Below are 24587 nucleotides of genomic sequence, written 5' to 3' on the forward strand. Positions count from 1 at the left end.
TTTACTGTCATAAAAGAGTAAAGAAAGTGGAATCAGAGAATTTTGACTTTTTCAAAAACAAATTACTCAAACCGATTGATATCACAATAGTTGCCTAACCACACCCAACAGTGATGTGTCCTGAGCAACAGCTGCGACTAGGATTGTTTTAATTGCAGATTAGTTTCTTGATTAGTTGTTTGGTCTGAAATGTCAGAAAATGGTGGGAATTATTATTTTTCCCGAAGCTCAAGATTGTCCACAGCAACTCCAAAGATATTTGGTTTACTGTCATAAAAGAGTAAAGAAAGTGGAATCAGAGAATTTTGACTTTTTCAAAAACAAATTACTCAAACCGATTGATATCACAATAGTTGCCTAACCACACCCAACAGTGATGTGTCCTGAGCAACAGCTGCGACTAGGATTGTTTTAATTGCAGATTAGTTTCTTGATTAGTTGTTTGGTCTGAAATGTCAGAAAATGGTGGGAATTATTATTTTTCCCGAAGCTCAAGATTGTCCACAGCAACTCCAAAGATATTTGGTTTACTGTCATAAAAGAGTAAAGAAAGTGGAATCAGAGAATTTTGACTTTTTCAAAAACAAATTACTCAAACCGATTGATATCACAATAGTTGCCTAACCACACCCAACAGTGATGTGTCCTGAGCAACAGCTGCGACTAGGATTGTTTTAATTGCAGATTAGTTTCTTGATTAGTTGTTTGGTCTGAAATGTCAGAAAATGGTGGGAATTATTATTTTTCCCGAAGCTCAAGATTGTCCACAGCAACTCCAAAGATATTTGGTTTACTGTCATAAAAGAGTAAAGAAAGTGGAATCAGAGAATTTTGACTTTTTCAAAAACAAATTACTCAAACCGATTGATATCACAATAGTTGCCTAATAATTTGATAGTTGACAACTTATTGCTTAATCATTGCAGCTCTAGTAGTGAGTACACTTTACATCACTACAGCAAGGTGAGGAGATTAACCACTGGGGCATAAAAAACAAGATATTTAGCGATTTTCAAAAAGTCATAATTTTGAAATCATCTCTAATAATTTTGATCCATAAGTGTATTTTGGACTTTAATATAATAAAATTGGTGCACAAAACACACAGTATGGCATAGAAGCTGTTCCGGATGTCAGTCATAGTGAACGATCTTCATCAGTAGATGGAATTTACCCAGTTGATATGGGATTGTAGATGTCATGATTATACAACAAATGAATTATTTATTTAAAGCGTTTGAATGAGCAACCTTAAATGTTTCTCCTCTGTATTGTTAAAATAATTTGATGTAATTTCAGAAAATATTAACTCCTCCCCCTCTTCAGGTTTATTCCTAGTGCCAGCCAAGAGTGTAGAGAATTATGTATCAGATGCAGTCACACCAAAGCTGGATAAATGTGATGTGGTTTTAATGATTTACCTTGACCTCCATATGCAACACCTCCAGTGAGGGGTTTCCCCTGTGTGAGAAGCTTTGTTTTACTGGCATGAGTTCTGCACAGCATGCCATACCATATACTAGAAGAATACTACTTTTAAACATTATGAACATGTTCAAAAGAATAATGAATATGATTTTGCTCATGTTGGACCATCCACAAAACTATAGAGGTTGCTTGTGTGGAGTAGAGGAGAATATTTTTTTTACTGTCACAAATAATTTCAATAAAAATATGTGAGCACATGGACACTCATATTTGGTATGGTAGTCTATTTTGCAATTCCCCCCCAGTTCTGTCTATAGAGTAAAGACTTCCTGGATGTTTGGGAAATAAAAAAAGACTGTAAATGAACCCGTTTAAGTGACCAAGCAAGGGAGGTACAAGTGAAACATAAAGGCAAAGTCCTGACATGGTTTTTATTGGTGGGAGTTGAGCATTACAAAGCAAGAGCAGACATTATCATTCAATCATTCACAGATAAAATCCCTGATGAAACAATAATGCATTTTATGGCTTATAACAGCATGCTTTGTGAGCACATATGATTTAAAAAAAAGTTTTCCATCACTTGTTAAATTTTCTCATGGAGATCTAGATAAAAAATAATTAAATTCTTCTCTGATGCAAATTGGGAATAAAATACAGGAAATTATATTCTGTTGCAACCACAGGGAACAAAACAGGACCAGTTAACGAAGAAAGTGTTTCAATTGCCATTATAAATATATATGTAGAAACACGGTTTGCAATAAATTGTGTTCCCAGTACTGCAGTGGTAAAATTATTTCTCATAAGGTTAATTTCTCCAGTGAACATGCAGGTCCAGTGTGCGTCAACCCTTTTTATTTTCAGTAACATTCCAAGTGAAAATGCTGTAATATTCCAACTTATCTGCAATAATAAACTTTACGTAAATCAGTGTTGTAAATTATTTTGTGACAAACGTGTTGAGTTCAAGGAACTCCAATGACAGGCTGTCAACCAATAACTGGGTCAGTTCGACTGATTTTTCTCTCAGACCCTCCCAAGCAATATGGCCATCAAAAGCTGGAGAAGCACATACAGATAGCCCAAAGTGCTACATACTACTACATACATGTCACTGGGTTACCGCTATTTGTGGGAAATCTGGAGTAATAATGCACTTAGTGTAAGGGACATGGCAGTCTAAGTCATTCCTGACTGTCCCCTAAGCTTAGAGAGACATGTGCAGGTTTTTATGATCTTAAGAAATCTTGCAGATTGCTTGAAACTTAAGATTCTTAAAATTCTCATAAGACTACATAACATACCATACCTATCTATTGGGAAGTTACAAGTCTCATATAGAATGAAGACTGTTGTTCTCAATGGACACGTTAGTTCTGAATGGTAAAAAAACAAAAACAAATTGATGTATGGAAAAGACTGGTGGTTGACAGCCACATCATCATGCACTGGACTGTTCAGTGTTTCAACTGGAGGTGGAGAAAGAGTGTTAACAAATAAATGAGAGAAAACCTAGCAAATGTATTACATTCCTATTAATCATACCAAATGTCTGTGCAACAAGACAACAAATTGAATGTGAAAAGGTCTGTACCTCATCCAAACTGTTGTTTCATAAAGTCACAATATGCACATACATTAGCATTCTGCTACTAGATTTATAAAATGGCAAACACAGCTTCAGGTTTGATTTGATCAAATCATGTCTCACTCCAGTTTTTGGTTTTGTAAACAGTAACATTCAAAGAAGTCCTCACTGACAGCCTGGAGAAGGTTTGGATATAAGTATCAGTACACTGCAGTGATTCTTATCTTAACATGGTCAGTCAGTCAAACTAAAGGCCTGTGTATGTGTGTATAATGGAATAAAATACTGATTCACTGCGTATTTGAGGTTGTATTGAGGGTGTGTGAAAGGCCCACTACACTCATATACCACTACTCTTATCTAAAGCTATGCTTGTAAACATTTCCAAATTTCGTCCATCCTTGTCTTTACATTCCTTGCTTGCTCACTGTAGTTACTCATTAATTAAATAAATACAAATAATAAATAAACATAATAGATAACATGGAATACATTCAAGTACATCAGTTCCTCAATACTGGAATGCAAGCAGGTTCTGCTTTTGCAGCTAGCACCACTCTACAGTCTGGTTGTTGGCTGTTTGGTTTGTGGGCTACATTACGTGCACAGCATACAGTCAGTAACCACATGCACCTCAACAATCTCAACCTTGCTCTATGATGAGTTTTTGCTGTTATTTGAACTGTCATGGAGCTCAGTGACACCAGTGTGTTTCCCAGGTAACCTCACATCACACTCTACATCCCATCCTAGACATGACTGTCCCGGGTCACACTCTGTCCACATCTGCAGCACATGTGGTCTCATGGTGACCTCATGCATCTGAGGTTCCAAACCACAGGTTGCTTGAAGGTCATTTCAAAGACTTAAAAGGTTGTGGTCCACTCATAGTGCAGTGAGGGTGCGGAACAGCTGAGTGAGGCAGAAGACAGACGCGGTGAGCGCAGTGCACTGTTTAGCTAACAGCTTGGTGCTCAGGTCCTGGCAGCTGCGCTTGCTGCTGGCTCGCTCCGCTGCCAGACAGAAGTCCCGGAAAGAGCGGGCCACATCTGCCAGACCTGCAACTGCCTCTGCGTTCCTTCGGTCACACCTGTCGCAACCAGAGAACCAGAGGCATATACCTGCCAACTCCACCAGGGTCCGGAAACTGTCAGCCAGGGAGTGAAGCATTTCCTCTGGGCTCTGTCCGATCCCCACTACCTTCTGGCAGCCTGACATCAGCCGCCGTGCCTCTAACTGTAGCATCCGCTTGTTCTCTGTAAAGTGGGCAGGGCACGTGTCCCTTGGGTGGCGACCTCCATGGCCTGCCACAGATCTGTCAGCACCGCTACTTTCCAGAATGGAAAGCAGTTGGTCCACGTCTACACGGAGTACTTGGAAACCTGTTGGGGGTTCTGGATAGCGCTGCTGGCCTAGCCGACTGATGGTGTCCTTGTGCGTTTGAGACAGGTAACGGTCAGAGGTGTCAGATAGTGGTGAAAGGAGAGGGCTGAGCTCAGAGGTAGAGGAGGAGAAAAGGATGGAACGTGGGAAGGAGGGAGAGTGGGTGGAGGAGGGGGACAGAAAGGAAGGAACAGGTGGAGAGGTCATGAGAGGAAGGCCTGCTCCAGAAGTCTGAGTCACACCGCTGTCCTGTGTGCGGCAGGAGAACTCATAGACTGTCAGCTCGTCGTCAAAGCTGTCCCCGCCGCTAAAGCAGTTGGTATAGACTGCTGGGCAACCACAAGCATCCAGCGGCATCTGCACCCCTTCCACAAGTGACTCACAACCAGACGCGAGCACAGAACTGCAGCTAAACTCAGACTTCAAGGACGAGGTAGTCCCCACCTCGGCTGAGGTCTTTGTCTGGGAAGGATCTTCACAGATGGTAAATACCCTGCAGCCTGAAGAGAGTGTTTTTGGCGAGTCTGAATTCTGCCCTGTAGGCCTACAAAGATCCATCAAAGGCCTGTCGCTACTGGTCTGTCTTACTTTCTGTGACTGACTATGAAAAGGGAGTCCTGGCCCATTTAGATTCTGTGTGGTCACCACTATTGGAGGGGGGACAGAAGGTGAAGCATCTTTTATAGGGCCAGGAGTGTCCATCTTTAGGCCTGAAGTGTCTCTGTGGAGGCTGTTTGCTATGGAGGCTGGAGGCTCTGTTATTGGTCCTGGTGTGTTTTTGATAGGTCCAGAGTACAAAAGTTGATTTTGGTGTTGGGATCTGGGCTCAGTCTGGACAGGCAATGGAGAGCCTACTTCCTTCACCTCTGACACTGAGGTTGTTTCGACAAAAAACTTCCCATCCACCTCTGATCCTGTAAACGTTGTATCTGAATCGTCTGACTCCACTGATTCTGCAGTTGTGTCCATTTCAAAGTCTATCGTTTGTGTGACATCATGAACGTCCGTAACTTTGATGGTAATCTCGACTTCATTTCGACTGTCGTCCTTAGCAGGACTCTGAGCTAGATTCCCCACCCCAGCTTGGTTTAGGGTTTCCTGGGAGTGTGATAAGTAAAGGGGCAACTTTTGAATCTTCCCCCTAAGTGTGGAGGCAGAGAGGCGACCCATAATGCTAGGCGCACAGGTCTGGAAGAGGAAGTGAGTTGGAGAAGGAGGCTCTTTGGAAAGATTGTGAATGGTGGCTGTGTTAGCTTTCGCTATGACAGGACTAGCTAAACTATCTTTGGCTTCAGCACTTGGCATGGTGAAATCAATTCTCGGTTTGTTTACATTTTGATTTGAACATGAAGCACCTTCATATGCAACCTCACTTTTCAATCTAGTATCTGAATTAAATGTAGGAGATGTGACACTTGTCGCAGCTCCAAGCTTTGCAGTGATAGAGTTTATAGTACGGGTATAATCAGAGTTAACTGAATTTATTCTTGAATGAGCTTCAGTGTTGGGAAGAGACTTAAGAGTTATTTGAGACTCACTTTTACCTGCTGTAGCTGAATTAACACTAATACTATAGTTTGAGGCTATAGTCCAGTCATCTTTCTTGTCAACCGAACTAGAATTTAAGGAATTATTCATCTCATCATCATCAAAAACATTGTCTGAATTGGTGCTGTCGGTAATTTCATCACTAGAAGTCACAGTAGAACCAACAACACTTATAGCTTGATCTTCATTAACGCTGGTGGTGACTTCTAAATATAATTGTGCTTTTTTACTGCGATTTTGTTTGCTAAGTGGTATCTCATCAGAACTAGATAAATACATTTTGGTTGAGGTTCCCGTGTTTTCACTGCCCCCTTCTTCCCTCACCGAACAGTCACTTTGGGATTTGTGAAGAACTGGTACCAGAGGCAGAGGCGTAGATGGTGGAGGGGGTGGTGGTGAGTATGATGGAGCGTTTGACTTTTCACACACACCTTCAAGCATATGTTCCTCTATATATGAGTTTTGCTCTAGGCCTATCAGATGGGCTCCCAAAATGCCATTGCTACCCTTTTTATTCACTTCTATCAAACATGTAGGCAGTGTGTTGTCCTCTGGCAGCCTTTCAGCATCCACAAGTGATCTCTCTGAACTGGCTGAGGACTCTCTCACCCCTTCTTTCTTCTCATCTTCCCCCTTACCTTCCTCTTCAGTGATTTCTGACAAAAACATTCGACGAGTGAACGGCCCATTGCCAGACACACCCGTTGTCTCCTCTGTCTCTCCCTCCTGTTTCCCCTCACCCATCTCGTTTTGTCCCTCCCCTTCTTCCTTTCCATCACCCCTCCGATCAGCACTCTCCTTCCCGTCTGGATCCACCCGGCAGCGGACAACTGTTATTGTAGGAGACAGTGCCTTCACCAGATCTGTGACTGATTTGGATTCCATTGCATCAGGTTCCATCTCCATTTCTTGTGTCCTGGTCCTGGATGGGGCTTCTGGGTCTCTAGTCTGCTCATGAGACCCAAAACCAAATGGAGAACCAGGTCCATGCAAGCAGGGTTTGGACAGGATGGGTTTTGACTCAAGCTGAGCCGGTTCACCTTCAGAATGAGTCAGGGAAGAGACAGTAGGACTGGGATTCTGGGTTTGTGCCGAAGGTTCAGGATCTGAACTCAGCACCTGCGCATCATTGGCTTCTGCCAAAAGGTTCTTCTGAAGCCTACTAGAGACCAAGTCCTGCTTTGAATCTGGATTTGGCTCTGGGTATGACACCCTAGAGGTATAATCAGTTTCCATGAAGGAACGGCGCTTACGGGATCTTTTTCTGAGCTGGAACAATGTTTCTCTGCCTCCTCCTTCCTCGTCTCCTCCTTTTCTGTCTTCTTCTGCTTTTCCATCTGTGCCTGCATCTGTCACAGAGACCGAGATGTCACTCAGGCTGAGCGTGTCCAGTTTCATCTCTGTGCATATACCTGCAAGATAGTAAAAAGAGTTTTACAAAACAAACAAATTCTAATTTTGTATCACTCTGTTCACAGTTATGTGAGCTGCAACTTTTCTGAATCTTATTTTGGTCTCCCGCGCTTTGACTGTTTTAGTTTGACTTCTGCTAAGGCTAAGACAGGGAGGAAATAGGGTTGGACGATTTCACCTAAATTCAAAATCACAATTAATTGAACATGTCACCTCGATTACGATAATTGAATGATGATTTTGTTTTTGGATGTTGTTTTTTGTTGTTGTCTTTTTTTGCCGTCAAATTTCACTGACAGGGTTTGTACTGTAAATACGCTTAACTATTAAAGCTGGATTTATTTATTCACCGATTTTACAAATCCATTAGGCTAAATTTTAATTAATAAGGTAATGTTAACGTGCACATACAGAGACATGGTTCCACTAGATATTCGGCGCATCGCCGCTGCTGAATTATACCGCTGCTACTAAAATTTCTTTAAAATTATTTAATATCAATGCGGAACAAATGATTTTCACCTGCACGATGTGTGAGCACGGTACATGCTTTGCTAGCTTCCTCTCCTCATTTGTCAAAGGACATCTATGAGACAGGTGCTGTTATCAGAGCAGCAGAGTTAGGTCTTTTAACTGCAGTGCAATGTGTTTGCGTAGCGAGTGAGTGGACGAGCGAATGAGGCTGAAAGCGCGCCAGTAGTAAATGTACAGTGTAGGTCACAGCATGTCCATTATTAAAAGCCTTTCTGTTGTTTCCACAACAGAAACTGGACGTGACAGAGTCACATTACCACACACGTCGTAGGATGTTGCCAAAAGGATTAGCAACTTGATTTAACTTTAACTGGTAGAAATATATGTAGGGGAGAAAAAGTACAACGTTTTTCTTTGAAATGTAGTATAAAGTCACACAAATTGAAAATACAAGTACCTCAAAGCACAGTACTTTATATATGTAGTTGGTTACTTATCTTTGTGTTGAGCATAATGGATGTAATGCTATATATCTTCTGACAGGAGAGCAAGATTGCACTGAGCTCTATAGGCTCTATGGTTTGAATCTTTATAGTCAGTTGACCATATCCAGCATCACTGTTACAGTAGGTGTGGTCAGAAGTGTGGTCTACTACTTTCCTGACAATTACTCTATAATGGAACGTTGCATTACCTTTGTAACTTTCACCACTAGATGGAAGCAAAAGCTGAATAAAAAGCCGCTTTAATCACTACAGGGCTTGTAAATGACAGAAAATGCATGTGATCAGAGTCACAGTGAAAACCAAATCACCTCTTGGCATGGCTCCGCAGGTTGGGTCTTCAGGTGAGGTGAAGCGATCTCTGGCGTCAAAGAACTCATCATCAGAACTGCTGTCACCAAAGCCAGGCGGTGGCTGAAGGATGGGGATAGGCTCCAGGTCAACTGCCTTAGCCGGATCCCCCTTCACCTCCACCTCGTCCCAATCTTCTCCCTCATTATGATGTAGGGGGTGGGGTAGGCCACGAGCGCTGTCGGGGGTAATGTTGGTGCAGAGTTTGTAGTAGCAGCGAGCGTCGCTCTGGTCAAAGTTAAACACAAACTCCATGTGGGAGGACGGCGACAGAGTAAGTGGATGTTCTTTGAAACTACCGTCCCCGCTTATGCTTCCTCCTTCACCTGCTCTTCTAACTGACTCATCCATTTCTTTCAACATCATCCTCCTTCTCCTCCTCCTTCTCAACTCCTCTTCTTCATCTTCGTCATCTTCGCTGGCCTCCGGAGGGCTCGGCAGGAAGTCCACAAGGCGAGAGAGCTCAGCGAAACACAGGGAGCTGTCATCAGAGCAGGGGTTACCTGAACATTTTTGGATGTGGTGGAGGCTCGGAGAGAGGGACACGGGTGCGAGGAGTTGGGGATCGGCTCCGTCACCTGACCTCCTGCAGACCCCTCGTCCTCTGTCATGAGCTGTGAGGTGGATAAGAGGATGGGAGTGAGCAGGTGGAGGGGAGAGAAAGTGAGACTGAACATGCCTATCAGAGTGGGGATGCAGCTGTAGCGGAGAGTGGATGTGGGCATGAGTTTGTGAAAGAGCATTGGAGTGGATGGAGGAAGAACATGAAATTAAGTCATCTTCCTCCAAAGCGTCAAGGGAGTCGCTGGAGGGGCTGGTGAGGACACGAGAGTCAGAATGACAAGAATCTGAAGCTTCAGATACAGATGGCTGCTCCTCTGCTGCTCGCACCTCTACTCCCCCTCCCATTTTACCTTCTTGTCCCACGTTTTCCCCTTGCTTCCCCGGATCATTGTCCGTTATCTCAATCTGTATTTGCTGACCATCCTGCGCACTCTCTGTCTCCTTATTGTGCTCCCTGTCTTCATTCTTACCCTGTCTATTCTCATCTGGCAGAGACTTTTCCTTTTCAGTATCAGCATCCTTTCCTTCCTTTTGCTTTTTATCATCCCAAGGTTTAGCTCCCTTTTCTTTGCCATCTTTGTTTCTCCTTCTGTTTCTGTCTTTTCTTTTTCTTCCGTCTGGGTCTGATGAGGATCTGACACGTGGGCAGGGCTTCTCGTCATGAGACACGTGGGTGACCAGCGGTTCCATGTCCAAGTCTGAGGAGGTGTCTGAGTCGCTGCCACACCGTGATACATAACCTGCGAACATACGGCAAGATTAAAACAAGTTATTTCTTATTTTGAACATCCTGGCGTGTGACTTTATTTTTATGGCTGTACGTTACTGTAAATGAGTACCTTCCTCAGCAGACACTCTGTGCTTCTTGGACTCATCTATCCAAGGAAATATGTTGAGGTTTGGGTCAACAAATACTCGACAGTACCCTGCTATTAAGCAGGACATATCTTTGGCTGCTACCGACTCCAAAAGCAACGTGATGGGCTTTGTATGAGAAAGGAGACAATATGATATGAGATGAAACAAGGAAAGAGATGGAATGGTAAAACAATTTCACCAGTGGAAAAACAGTTGCAGTAACCGTGTTGTGTCAAAAAGGGTCATAATATTGCTGAAAAATAAGTTCTATTTCTTTTCAAGCTGAATCAAGAGCAACTGGACTAGGTTGAAGAAACTATTCTACTTTGTCTCATCCAAGAAACTTCTTCCGTTCTGACTGACTAGTAGAGAAACTCGGCTATTTAACCTCTGTGGGGTCGATGTCAAAGATAGTCCATACCACTGGTTAACTAGTGCTCCTGGATGTTGTAACCACAGTCGTTACGGTCGTTGGAGTCACTTGAGCCTCTGGTTGCTCCAATGACCATTAACAACTGTCGGATGAGGGACGAAACGCCTTTGATAATTATGACCTGGATGACTGAGAACGTTCACATACATTAGAACACAGCTACAATGGTGGGTCACATTAAATTAAATGCTAATTAGCAGTATTCTTAAGCTATTAAAGAGGTCTGGCAGTCAGCAGAATGATTTGTAAACTTCCAGACCTCTGAAGTGGCTAAAGGCTCGTGCAGACTACACAACTTGCCGTCTTGTGACGGGAGTCTTGAAGTCGTTGTGGCGTTCACACTACGTGACTGATTGGTGACAGGGGGTCACACACTACGCAAGCTGACAGCGGCTGTGTCACCCGACGCTGGTCTCCAAACCACGATTTGTCAAGAAAACACACGTGAAATGGGAAATGACGCGACCTATACATGAAACAGTTGTTGTTTGTTATTATAAAGGCAAAGAATATGCATGAAAGAATGGATTAGCACACGCAGGTAGCAGGGGTAACCTGATCGTCTGAGCTACACCTCCCATTTCCACACAAAAGTATTTAACCACACCTCATCTGTTCCCTTCCCCTCTGATTCAGTTTTCACATCCCTTCCACCCAAATCTCCCCTTTTCATTTTTCATCACCTTCTCTCTCTTTTGTTTGAATACAGGAACAACCGGGGCTTCTATCCAAAGCAGAACACATGAAGAGACACCTCGACCCCCCTTGCTCACTCCTATCTTCCTGCCACCAGCTGACACCATTCCATCGTTCTCTTTCATCTATCCGTCCATGACCGTGATCTTTCCCTAATGTACCTAATAATAGAACATTTGTAGCAGTGTTTGTAATGTGAATTCAGTTACTTCAAAGTAAAAGTGCTCTTTGATGAGGTTTACACTTCTCCCTGTATGTTAGGTGTGTGACGTGTGTGTACAGTGCTGCTCTTACCTTGATGTCCTGCAGGTATATTTTGACCAGGCTGACCTTATCGGATTCAGGCAGCAACTCGATGCGTGTGATGCTGGTGAACTCTGTGAGGGTGGACAAGATGCTTAGTTTGTGGTTGACCACCTGACTTATCCCAAAGCGTGCCCCCACCAACAAGGTAACCATCGACTCCCTGTCCTGGAGCTAAAGGGTAGGGAAGCAGGAGAAGGAAAAAGAAAAACGGAGGAGGAGAAATTATAGAGAATTAGAAGATTGAAACTTCAATCAACCATATCTCAACAAAAAATGAACATATAAATAAACAGTCTAACCATCATGGTGGCACTGAAGGATTTCCCCCCAAAGGACTTGAGATCACTTAGCTCCTCCAGGTAGTTTATCCGTGCCTGATCAACTGACAAGCCCTTCTGCTTAGGATCGTGCTGTGACTGGCTCTTCTTCATGTGGTAGCTGATGGCCTTCCTCAGATCTTTCTCTCGCATGTTCCTCAACAAGGTGGATGACACAAAGTTCTCTATGCCCCACGTCTTCCTGGAGCAAACACAGAAACACAGACTGAGAGGGTCCGTTTGTGGGTCCAAAACTGTTAAGACTCCCTTATTGCCCCTTCAAAATGGTAGGACCAACATGGAATCCCACTTTGCGCTGTGGTCTACTATACTTTACTACAATCTCACGTGATAATCTTCAAATTGGTCTTTGGTGACTGTCCACAGCTCGTCAATCTCTCCTGAATATGCAGCGCAGCGAGTCGCAAGGCCGTGTTACACCTCATCTCTATTGCAAAGCGTTCCTGCAACACATCATTCACCCCCTAACACACACACACACACACACACACACGCTGAAAAACAGCACTGGCAGTAACGACATAAAAAATCTGTATCCAAATATTATTGAGAAACAATGTTATATTTTGTACAAAATCATGGTTTTTAAACTACTTGTATGTCTCATCTGCAGCATTTACTTTTTACTACTGAGTTTAGCAAACAACATGAGGTACCTTAAAACTAACAAGAGTGTACATTGGGAAGGATGTTTTGGCTTCCCTCATAACAGTGAGTTTCTTTCACTCATGCAACATGATGCAATAACAAATCAGGGTTTGCTTATTAAGTGTCCTTGTTTCCTTATTTCAATCAAGGCACTACAGGGCAGGAATAAATGTATGGTGGAATTTCATGAAAAGCTCCTGCAGCAATAACTGGACTTTTTTGGAGGTGTTATAGAAAGTGGTGATGGGGCAGTGGATAAGACACATGCCTTTGGTGTGAGAGACCACCAACGTGTCCCTGAGCAAGACACTTGAGTGTGACCTCTAACATACATAGCGATTGTAAGTTGCTTTGGATAAAAGCTTCAGAAAAGTGTATAAATGTAAATGTATAAATGTTACAAAACAAGACAACAAGTATCAAAACAGGGTCATAAAGAGTTAGTTAGGTCAGTGGTTCATTGGTCTACCTGCAGGTAGAGGTACTCAAAGGTAGTGGAATCCTCCTGCAGCAGCGTCTTGAGGTTTTTGGGCATGAAACAAACACGAAACAGACATCTGTAGTCGTGGGCCTCTTTCTTCTGGACCACCTGAGCACACACACATGCACACTTTGCTTCAAATATATACTTTTGGATGCAGGCTAAAGCTTTAGTGTAACAGATTAAAACCACTTCCAAATGGAGCTGTAATGTAGATATGTACATTTGAGGAGATATGTGAAATAATCATCTTTAGTGAGTGTGTGTGTGTGTACCTGCTGTATTCTCTCCTCATCATGTAGCAGCAGTAGTTTTGTAACACTGTGCTGCTGCTCCAGCACCAGGGAGAAGTGTTCAATTCGGCTCAGAGAAAGCTTTTCTTTCAGTGTCATCACAATGTCCTGATGCACAAAGAAAATTTCATTATATAACATCAGGAAACATAATTGCTAAGGTGAGGTTTATAGCTCTCAATGAAGGAAAGTCTTCTAATATTGATAAAAACAGAGTGAGTAAATGACATCAGTTGTAGCTTTCAAATTAGACTATAAAGTCAATCCAATATCATCTTAGTTAAATGGTTAATTTTAAATAGATGCTTAATGCAGGCTTGACACTATATCACATTAATTGAGCATTAAAAATTCAGCTTTTGACTTGATTTCAATTAAAAATGCACTTCATGAACCTCAGCACCATATCTGAACAACACAAGTATGAAGTATAAGGAAGACACGAAGTTGGTAATAAATAGGAATGGACATCAATATGTTAGACTGTATCACTGCATGGTACCTTGACTGTGGTGCTGGGTTCAAATTTAAAGGCCTTGGTTTGCCCATTCTCCAGATACACCTTCAGAACGTTAGGCAGGAAGAGCAACGAGTTGCCCTGCAGAAAAGGTCAGGGGTCAGAGGAAGTGTCAGATAAAACTGTGACCATCTTAAAACCAGCTGGTTAAAGTAACCTGACAGGGAGACATGAGATACAGTCAGAAAAAAAAGAGCTTTATGTCTATGTTTGAGACATATAATTCAATGGATAGGGTTTTCAAAACCAGAAAAAAAGAAAAAGAAAAACAGAAACAGAAAAAGAGATAAGAGACATATGCATTTCGTACACACATACAGTCCCCTCCAAAAGTATTGGAACAGTAAGGCAAATTCCTTTGTTTTTGTTGTTCACTGAAGACATTAAGATCAAAAGATGAGTATGAGACAAGAGTTCAGAATTTCAGCTTTCATTTCCTGGTATTCACATCTAGATGTGTTAAACAACTCAGGACATATCACCCTTTGTTTGAACCCACCCATTTTTCAAGTGAGCAAAATATTGGAACATGTGACTGACAGATGTTTCTTGTTGCCCAGGTGTTGCCTTTTAGGTTGATTGTCCAAACATTAAATATCTCTGCATGACTAGTCTAAGTTTTCATCCTTGGTTCAAACCTATAAAGACTGCATTTCCTGTTAAAGAGGATAAACCAACATGGAGACCAGAGAGCTGTCTATGGGAGAAAAGCAAGCCATTGTCAAGCTGAGAAAAGAAGGAAAATCGACCAGAGCCATTGGACAAACATTGGGCATAGCAAGCACAACAATTCGGAACGTCCTGAAAAAGAAAGAAACTACTGGTGTACTGAGCAACAGACGTCCAACAGGTCGGCCAAGGAAAACAACAGTAGGTGATGACAGAAATATCGTGAAGAAAACCCCCAAAACATCAGTAAGTGACATCACCAACGACCTCCACAGTGCAGGGTGAAGGTATCACAATCCACTGTTGGAAGACTACTCAGAGCAGAAATATAGAGGCCACACCACAAGATGCAAACCACTCATCAGCAGGAAGAATCAGATGGCCAGACTGAAATTTGCAAAGAAGTACAGAGATGAGCCGCAAAAGCTCTGGAACACAATCTTATGGACTGATGAGACCAAGATTAATCTGTACCAAAGTGATGGAAAGGCCAAAGTGTGGAGAAAGAAAGGAACTGCTTATGATCCGAAGTATACAAGCTCATCTGTGAAGCATGGTGGAGGTAATGTCATGGCTTGGGCGTGCATGGCTGCTTCTGGCACAGGCTCATTAACATATATTGATTATGTAACTGATGATGGTAGCAGCAGAATGAATTCAGAAGTGGACAGAAACATTTTGTCTGCTAGACTAGAGCATGCATTTCACCTCCTTAAGAGGAGACTGAAGGGAGAAACACCCCGAAACAAACGAGAACTGAAAGAAGCTGCGGTAAAAGCCTGGAATAGCATCACAAATGAAGAATGCAGCAGTTTGGTCATGTCGATTGGTCGCAGGCTTGAGGCAGTTACTGCAAGCAAGGGTTATGCCACCAAATATTAAATGTTATTTACTTTAACATTATTTGTTCCATTACTTTTGCTCACCTAAGAATGCTGTGGTCTACAAAAGGTGGTATGTCCTGAGTAGTTTAACACATCTAGATGTGAATACCAGGAAATGAGAGCTGAAATTCTGAACTCTTGTCTCATCTTTTGATCTTAAAACCAAATGTCTTCAGTGAACAACAAAAACAAAGGAATTTGCCTTACTGTTACAATACTTTTGGAGGGGACTGTAAATTCACAAATGCAGAGACATTTACCTTAACGGAATAAGGTTATTATAAGCCTTTAGTTGGAAATATGTTTTCTGAAGCAATTTAAAAGAAGAAGTCTGAGTTTTCTAAGTAGGTTGTTCCAGAGTAACAGCAAAAGCTCTGTCCTCATGGGAACAGCCAACAGGCTCCTGCTTGACGACCTCAGACGGCGTACAGGTTGATAAAGGCCCAGTAATTAAGAGAGAGTCTGGAGCCAGGCCATGAAGTGCTCTAAAACTAATGAGTACAATCTTAAATGTCATTCTGTAAAACTGGTAGCCTATGTAAAGACATTAAGAGGGGTGTAATATGGTTTGTGTTTGATGTCTAGCTGCTGCATTTTGTACAGTGAATTGTTTTACCATTATACCACTTAGGAGGGCATTACAGTAAATAAATATATAAATAAAGTCTACATGTGAGGAAATTAATAATAATATTAGGAGTCGGGTAACCAAGATAAGTAGCTGATGGTGTTTATTCTCCAGTCTTTTGCCAGTAAACCATTGCAGAAGAAGAGGGTGCAATGAGGTGAGGTAATTAAAAGAGCACTAGTCAAACCTCAAACGATGGAAAATGTGAACATGATGGAAATATGACATTTATGTTTGTTTCATATATTAATTTAAGGTTACAGTCTCATCACTCCACACAGATCTTAATGTGATCTTAATTGAAAATGTGCATAAATGCGACAAGAATTCAGTTTTATTGGAATTCGTTTGAAGAAATTTACACAGGTACTTTTCCTTTTACACCCAAATATGATTCATTGTCATTTTGATTTACTTCAAAGCCAAATTAACTAAATAGCTAAAATAGCTTAACACACTTCAGCATACTTGCACAAGGAAAGGGAGAGATTAGCCTCATCTCATTTTCACCTCTTCTCATAGAGCATTTCTTCCCATCATATCCTCTGGCCTGTTTCTGTCTGCTCAGCTTGTTCACTGTGGTGAGTCATCTTTCTTCATCATCCTCCTTGTTCTCTTAACATTTTGGAAAGTGTTTTTCTGTATTGACACTGTGGTGTAATGCAACATTGATGTCTGTATGTTTCAAATGGAGAGCTTTCACATTTTAGACAACCCCTCCCTTGTCACCCTCCTATCTTCTATTTCTCTTGTTTCCACTCCGTTTTAATGATGGCCAATACAGCCAACCCCCACCCACCCTCTGGGTCTCCTATCTCTATCTCTCTCATTAAGCTGATGCTTATTGTCCTGTAATCACAGACATTAGGACTGGCAGCAGACATTGATCTGTGTTTTCTGTGTGATTAGTAATGGGCACTCCAGGCTCTGTGGTTTTCCTCATCTAGCTAATTTCACATCCGCTGGCAGGATGGGAACTCTGACCAACCAGAGCCGGGGTGTACTGCACACTGTATGGAATAATACTGACCAATTATTAATAAATCCAATTTTAAAGCACTGTCTGTTGTTTCAAAAATGTTGATTAATCTAAATATAGGAGACCTTAAAGGGAGATTTCTTCTAAACAAACAAAAGTTGTTTACATTCAGAGCTGTGCGATACGACTAAAATCTCATATCCCGAAATAGATCATTTCATATCCCAATAACGATATACACTGAACAAAATTATAAACGCAACACTTTTGTTTTTGCCTGGGTGTGCATTAGTTGGGCCACAATAAAAGGCCACTCAAAAATGTGCCAGCTTAAGGCACACCTGTGCAATACCCATGGTGTCCGATCAGCACCTTGATATGCCACACCTGTGAGGTGGATGGATTATCTCGGCAAAGGAGAAGTGCTCACTAACACAGATTTTGACAGATTTGTGAACAATATTTGAGAGAAATAGGACTTTTGTGTACATAGAGAAAGTCTTAGATCTTTGAGTTCAGCTCATGACGAATAGGGGCAAAAACAAAAGTGTTGCGTTTATAGTTTTGTTCAGTGTATATCCCAATATAGACAATTTTTTGTAAATGAAATGAAATATTATGAACTCATTTTTCTCTGCATCATAAAAGGTGGGGCAATATAGATATAGATATAGAGTGACCAACAGCACAGCTTGTAATGTAACAAACGTTAGCAGAGTTGTGGGTTAGCAAGCTGTTGCTACTTGCTGCTGCAAAGTAAACATGAGCGGACGAGACAGTCCCAGAGCAACACAACAGCTCCAGACAGAGATACAACTCTCCTGCTGCTATAGCTAACATCACAACAACAGCATATGTTGAACTAGAAAATAAGCTGAATGTCTGTGGGCAAGTAATTAAACATTACCTTGCCATGGCTGGAACTGCTGGAATAATGCTGTGCGGCTCATCCAGACAACAGACTTCTCTCTTTGGTATGAACTCCTGGTTTTTGCTTGTATAGTCTAAGTCCCCCTGTTCAGTATTACCCAGTTATGAGTAAACTTCCCTCTCCTCCATGTTTGTTTATTCTGAATGCAAATTTCTTCCCTGCAATACCGGATGGTGTATCGTCATATCGCACAGCCCTAATTACATTCAGAGTTTCTCACCATTACAAGCCATAGTATTTTAAACCCTACATTGCAAACATCAATGTTTACTAGTTTTCAGTTCTCTTCTTCTTTGCCTTTGCTGCAGCATAACTTGGAGTGTTTTGCCACCTGTAGATCAGTGGAACAGTGTGAAACCATTGGTAGGACCCATGCATATGCATAGGATAAACAAAATAAACAAAATAGAGATAAACAAAATGAGGATCCACTCAGGAAAACAGCTTCATAGCACTACTAGAGGTTTAAAACTCCACAGAAACCTTTAACTCAGTGGGTCCCAGCCTGGGGGTCAAGACACGATATGATTTAAAGGATTTTTCACCTCATGAAACCTTCAAATAAAAGCCTTGTCCTGGCTAATAAACATTGCTTTACTGTAAGGGGTAACCAGCCAAAAAGGCTGGGAACTGCTGCCTTAACTGATAATAAAAGTAAAAGTTAGATACTGAGGTTGTTAGCCTTGGTAAGAAAAACATTTACTGAAATTTCATTTTGACAAGAGTCAATGGATGTGTGGGGTCCAGGATTGACATGAGTCGTTTTAATTAGCATCTGTGGAAAGTCAAAAAAAAATGAAAAAATGTACAAATGCAAATGCTTGTGATTTGACATAGTGACATATAAGTGTAAATGTACGTGGTTTCAAGTTGTTAATGAATGTGCATAATATCTGTCAAGGAAACACTGCCAAATAGATAACAATAAGATAACAATGAATAGAAGGACAACCACTTTTATAGAGAAATCCTGCAGAAACACCGGCATTAGGGTGACCAGATGAGAATGGGTGAAATTCGGGACGGGGGAAGGGGGGCCGTGTAGCTACCGGTACATTGAGTGTCAATGAACATTAACACACGTGAAAATCAAAACACAATGCTAAAATTAATTATTTTTGTTCATGAAGCCACCTGTCTGTCATTAGGAAATACAGAACAACTGTGGATATGTAGGTCAATCATGATCTTTTACCTAATTTTTATGTTTATTTTATTCATGTCATCAATGCAGTGTCACATCTGTCTGCGCAACGCGCGTGTCAGATATCTCCGCCGTGGATGCCTGAAGCTACACTTTCCCTGTCCTCGCAACTGTCACTTCCACTAACCACAAGAAAACAAAAAGGGGAGAAGAGCACGAGTGTTACTTTGTGGCTATAACAACACTGTTGACACACAATGTACATTTAATCTGCAACCCCTGCTGGAGCAAGAGAACTACACAATGATCAGTATTTAATGTTTAATTAGGCTATAATCAAAACTCATGTTAGTTCTAATTTTCGGCACAACCCAGACAGGAGTCAGGACAACTGCTTGTAATTCGGGACTGTTTTTCAGGACGTCTGGTCACCCTAACCAGCATGCAGGCTGTGGCTTTTCACTCAGACATGTTCAGGCTCTGTTACTTCAATGTTCCCGTCTCAGAGGTAGATCAACATCAGCTCCGTACCTTTCATTCAGCGCAGCGAGCTGCATATTGGCTCTATACTCACGGAAAAAATGCAGTGTGACAGCAGCTTTAGACAGGCAGGGAGACAGCTTCACACAACATGCTGGAAACTCAGGTAAACGCCTACTGGAACGGTACAGTAATAGTTTATCAGCTCTAGGTTGAACTAACCCATGCTTGTTACATGATCATGGTACATTTCCTGCATTTAGCCGACATGCTACATCGTTAGCTCGCCTGCTGCTTTCAGTGACTATTTTTACTATCTGTGTATCTTTCACCGGAGGCTCAGCAATGTTAGCTAAATGTATTGGATGATAATGAAACGGTTAGTGAGCTGGACTGAATATTATAACGAGATTGTGTCACTCTCACACTCAACAGTCAGACCGCAGTAAGTAAATTTACTGCCTTGTCCGTGGATGTCTCTTCCTCTGGGTTGTATATTATGTGGGTCATGTTAGTCACAGCGACTGAGAGGTGGAGAAGCTGTGTACCTGAGTATCGGTAAAAGGCAATAAATCTAAATTGAACATTACGAAGCAAACAGCGGCAGGTCTGAGCTAATGTAGCGTTAGCTGGCTGCCCTACCTGCATCACTATAGGCTAGTAAACAAATCGCTCCACATTTGCTTTTCACCGTTACATCCTTTCTTGCAGGCTAAATCAACAGTGGTACAGAGGATAGTAACAGGGGTCGCGTTAGCTGGTGAAGTAACATAGAAAGCCAAATAACTTTGCACCGGATAACACTAGCAACTTCTCGGCATTAGCCGGTCGAGCTAACGTGACTTTCTCTGTATTTCTCCAGCTTTACTAATGATCACTTTGTTCTTACTCGACTGAATCAGTTTGGTCTGATGGGCACATAAACCTTTATTGTTATTTTGTATCCTTACGTGGAGTCTGTGTTTTGCTGTGAGCTGGTTGTTTTATGGTGTTAGTGGACTGCATGTCGTTTGCTGCCGTGTTGTCGCTGTAGTCCAAGAGAGGCTCCGGAGCGCGCACAGGACTGAATCCGACCCGGTATCCTCACATTAAAAGCAGAATATTGGCTGATGCAAGCAACAGAGGAAACAGGCGTGTGCTTCATTTCTAAATGAGTTTTTAGCCCATTGACAATAAGGCAATGAAAATTTGATTAATTTCATTGAAAAACTAATATACTGTATAGCCCCTTTCAGGATACAGACCAACTGCATCCCATGTTCTCTCACTCACCTGAGAGTGTCCACTGACTTCCACCTCCTCAGCAAAGTGAACTTTCACTGGGTTGGACCTGAGTTTGGCCCTCTTCTCTGGTGTGATGAATGATGACTTTGGGCCCTACAAGGAATACAAATAAATAAATCAGGTTACCATTGTATATATATTTTTAAATAATTACGGGAAGCGAAATGAAAAGATTAACAGACTGTGGCTAATGTTGAATTTCATCCAAGCATGCATACAGATACTTAACCACACACATTTTATTATTTAATGAGCTGATGATATATACACAGTTTGTCTTTGGTTGACTTCTCTGACCAGCTGTGGACTAAAACTTGCAGTTAAAGTTTTAGTGACAGCTTCAAAATTACTGACAATAAAGCTATTAGACTATTCGAAAAGAAGTTTTATATCAAACCAAAAGATTATGCAATATATTGAGGATACGATGTAATTATTTAAGAATTATGTAATTAAAAAAAGGTTAAAATTTTAGAAAATTCTATAAAATTACAATCTCTGTCCAGGGAAGATGTGCCCACTGGGTACTGGACAACATCTAATATTGCAGAAATGTAGATGACAGGATGTAGAATGAGAGAAGTGATTATAATATATAGATCCATTTTTAAAATACATTAATAGAAATACTATTTCATTTTCAATACAGCACAGGCATCCAAGTCAAATTTGCCCATTTTGCAGTTCTATGAAGACATTTAGATTTATGAGATAACCATTATGCATTCACTTGTATGCATTCAGTTACAGTTGGTAGATTGAAAGCACCAGAAGAAACTGTCAAACAGTCCTCCTGCTCTTCTATAACTATGATTATAATACAAATCTTAATCACTTAGGCATGCTTTGGTTCAGAACTCTTTAACTCTTCTTTTTTGTTACAACCAAGAAGCATGACAAGATGCAGATACTTTGTGGTAAAGGCTAATAATTCCTTTAAGCTCAATAATGATTTCTGGGAGGAGCTGTGAGCTATGAATCAGATGATAAAGGTGCTTCCATCAGCAGAGCTCCTGATGAGAGTCATTAAGGAGGAGCCATTTATTTACCTATTTACTTCACCTTAGTGCAAACACATACATCAGCGTCACAGACTGAGGTGCACCCCCCCCCCCCCCACACACACACACACACTGAGTGATTATGGTAGAGTGTGTGTCTGTTTGAGTCTGTGGGGGGAGTTTCCAAGGGTGTAATGTGTTTTCACTGATGTAGCAGTGGGATCTTGGTGCCAGGGCGCTTATTAGCAATGACACCCAACCCCCAGCCTCATTGACATGCTGATTAATGGGTTGTTGACAACAGTGTTTTAAAATCCTATGTATTTACTGACACTGCACATCTATAGTATGTAAGCTGTGTACACATACATGTCTGTGTAGAGGCTTGTTTTCACAAGAGGAAACAAAGAAGTGCTTGTATCTAAAATGCTGCTGGAATTGGATCAGTCATAATCCAATTAAATGTCCATCAGTATTACTTTGTGTGTAAATGTCTGTTTCTGTGGAGTATGTGTGCATGTGTGTGTAGATACAGCAGACTCACCAACATCGTTCTGAGAACAGTCATTGTCAACGACTCTTGACACTCCCTGAAAAAAGTTAAGGGTGGTTGGTAAGGTTAGACGTGATGTGCATAGCTTCATTTTAAACAGCATTTTGTGGTGTGTGTACAATAATCATGCATCATAAGTGTGTGTGGGTGTGTTTGTAAATGCAGCTGTCGGTGTAGACCTGATTATTTCAGCAGCTTGCTCCGGGGTCAGGTCATCGACAGCGATGTTATTGATCTTCACGAGCTGGTCGCCAGGGACGAGCCGACCATCTGCAGGACCACCTGGACACATAAAATGTCCTTGTGTTGTCATGCCTGAGGGTGTTCATTTGGCCTGCATTCATACTACAACTGGGGTTGATTACAGTCAGACAGTAGCTTGTATTCGAGTGATCTCCTTTCATCTCACACTGATGCATAATTTTTCACTCAGCTCTCCAAACCTAACAGATCCACCGCAGGGAGAGCAGCAATCTAATCACTACACATCCAATTTAGGCAGATAAATAACTGTAAATATCTTCACCTCATTTAGAATTCTACCACCTTCCTCAACTCTATACCAGTGTTTAACATCAACTTCAACTTGCGACTACTGACAACATTAAGGGCAAGGTCTTCTCTCTATAGTGAACAGATATGTAAATGTGCTTATATTATTGTATTAGGAAATGAATGGCAGAAAACCCTTGCACAGTATTTAAAATAAAAACAAGAGAATATTTAAAACACACTAAAAGCCATAAAACTACACACATTAACACAAAGAGAGTATAATGATCTAAAATGTCATAATTGTTGATGTCATAAATCAGCTGCAAGAACACACAAAATGTCCTTGTGTTGTCCATTTTAAAACAGTGGGTTTCTGAAGAAATTGAAAAGACGCAACAGAGTTTGTGGCCCTGATCAACTCAGGCTGGTCGTTCCACAGTCTCGGAGCCCTAACTTTTCACCTTTCATTATAAATCTGGATTTAAGAACAACCAGTAATTATACATCCAAGGAGCTCAGGGAGTGGGAAGGGACATAACACACTACCAGTGTGTTAATACACCTGCCAAGGGACTACAGTTGAACATTAGCCAAGCTGGCTAAACTGGCACATTTACAGAAATGTTTATTAATCTGCACTGTCTCTGTAACCTTAAACTGTATAAATAAAATAAATCTGCTAAAAAACTTGGAGCTAGGCCTTTCAGGGATTTGCAAGTAATCTACAGTAAATTATAAAGGCACCAAGTAGCCATTATAAGGACACCAGGATCAGTGTGATGTAATCATGTTTCTTAGAGTCAAAATCCCAGCAGCAGAGTTTTGGATGAGCTGGAGACGAGAGAGTTTTTTTTTTACTGATGCCAGAGAGCAGGGAATTTCAGTAATCTAACTGACTAGTTATGAAGGCATAATAACAGTTTCCAGATTTTTGGCAGGAAGAAATGGTATGATTCTTGAAAAGTTTCTGAGATGATGACAACAGGATTGAACCATTGATTTGACATGTTTGTCTAAGCTGAGGTTTTGTTCAAAAATTACACCAAGATTTCTGCAATGCTGAGTTATCAAATGGGACAGAAAACCAAGACTGTTTCAATCTCTGTCTTATCAGCATTGAGCTGCAGGAAATTTTGTGACATTCACTTGCATATTAGCAGGTTGACAGAGATCTAAGTATCATCTGAGTAAAAATGGAAACTGATGTTATGTCTACATATGAGATGGCCAAGAGGGAGAATGTAAATGGAAAAAAGGATTAGACCCAGCAATGAGCCCTGGGGTACCCCACAGTGAACACCTGTTGCAGCTGACCTGACACCAACGATACAAACACAGAAATGCTTGTCTTTTAGGTAGGACCTAAACCATTGCAGAGCAGTGTCACTGATACCCACTTAAGTTTCAAGACGGTCCAAGAGGATCTCATGGTCATGGTCATCATGGTCTCATGATGCTGTCCCAATCTGTGCACATTTAAAGGATAGGTTCATATCTTTTCAAGTCTGTCTTAAAACAATAGTCAGGTGCCCATATGAAGATTGAAACAGGTTTTTCTTGCTGCAATCATTCCTCCTGTTTATACTGGGGCTTAAAAGATTCTTTCTTTTACGTACGTAACTGAATATTGGGACAATTTTATTCTGTAGAGCTACTGATAGCTCAAACTCTAGTTTTTTAATATTTTATTTATACAAAACTTTACTAGATATTT

At 41.4% G+C, this 24587-nt stretch overlaps 1 protein-coding gene across 3 annotated transcripts in view; it reads right to left on the minus strand.

The window, feature by feature from the left end:
- Positions 1-1845: 1845 nt before the first annotated feature.
- The window catches only part of LOC123969581 (FERM and PDZ domain-containing protein 1), a 58343-nt gene continuing 35601 nt past the window's right edge, over positions 1846-24587 (minus strand). The window contains exons 5-17 of one of the 3 annotated variants that reach the window (XM_046047123.1): positions 22558-22660; positions 22370-22415; positions 20813-20917; positions 13811-13906; positions 13291-13416; positions 13004-13123; positions 12214-12350; positions 11848-12067; positions 11537-11719; positions 10095-10239; positions 9726-9995; positions 8652-9305; positions 1846-7362 (exon numbers count right to left, since the gene is read on the minus strand). In XM_046047123.1, coding sequence (XP_045903079.1) covers positions 3905-7362; positions 8652-9305; positions 9726-9995; positions 10095-10239; positions 11537-11719; positions 11848-12067; positions 12214-12350; positions 13004-13123; positions 13291-13416; positions 13811-13906; positions 20813-20917; positions 22370-22415; positions 22558-22660 — 5663 coding nt within the window. In that variant the 3' untranslated portion in view covers positions 1846-3904. Of the gene's footprint in view, positions 7363-8651; positions 9996-10094; positions 10240-11536; positions 11720-11847; positions 12068-12213; positions 12351-13003; positions 13124-13290; positions 13417-13810; positions 13907-20812; positions 20918-22369; positions 22416-22557; positions 22661-24270; positions 24293-24587 lie in introns of those variants that run through there. The other 2 variants (XM_046047122.1, XM_046047121.1) reach the window with 2 other exon arrangements.

The sequence above is a fragment of the Micropterus dolomieu genome, linkage group LG04 (genome assembly GCF_021292245.1).
Source record: "Micropterus dolomieu isolate WLL.071019.BEF.003 ecotype Adirondacks linkage group LG04, ASM2129224v1, whole genome shotgun sequence".
Lineage (NCBI taxonomy): Eukaryota > Metazoa > Chordata > Actinopteri > Centrarchiformes > Centrarchidae > Micropterus > Micropterus dolomieu.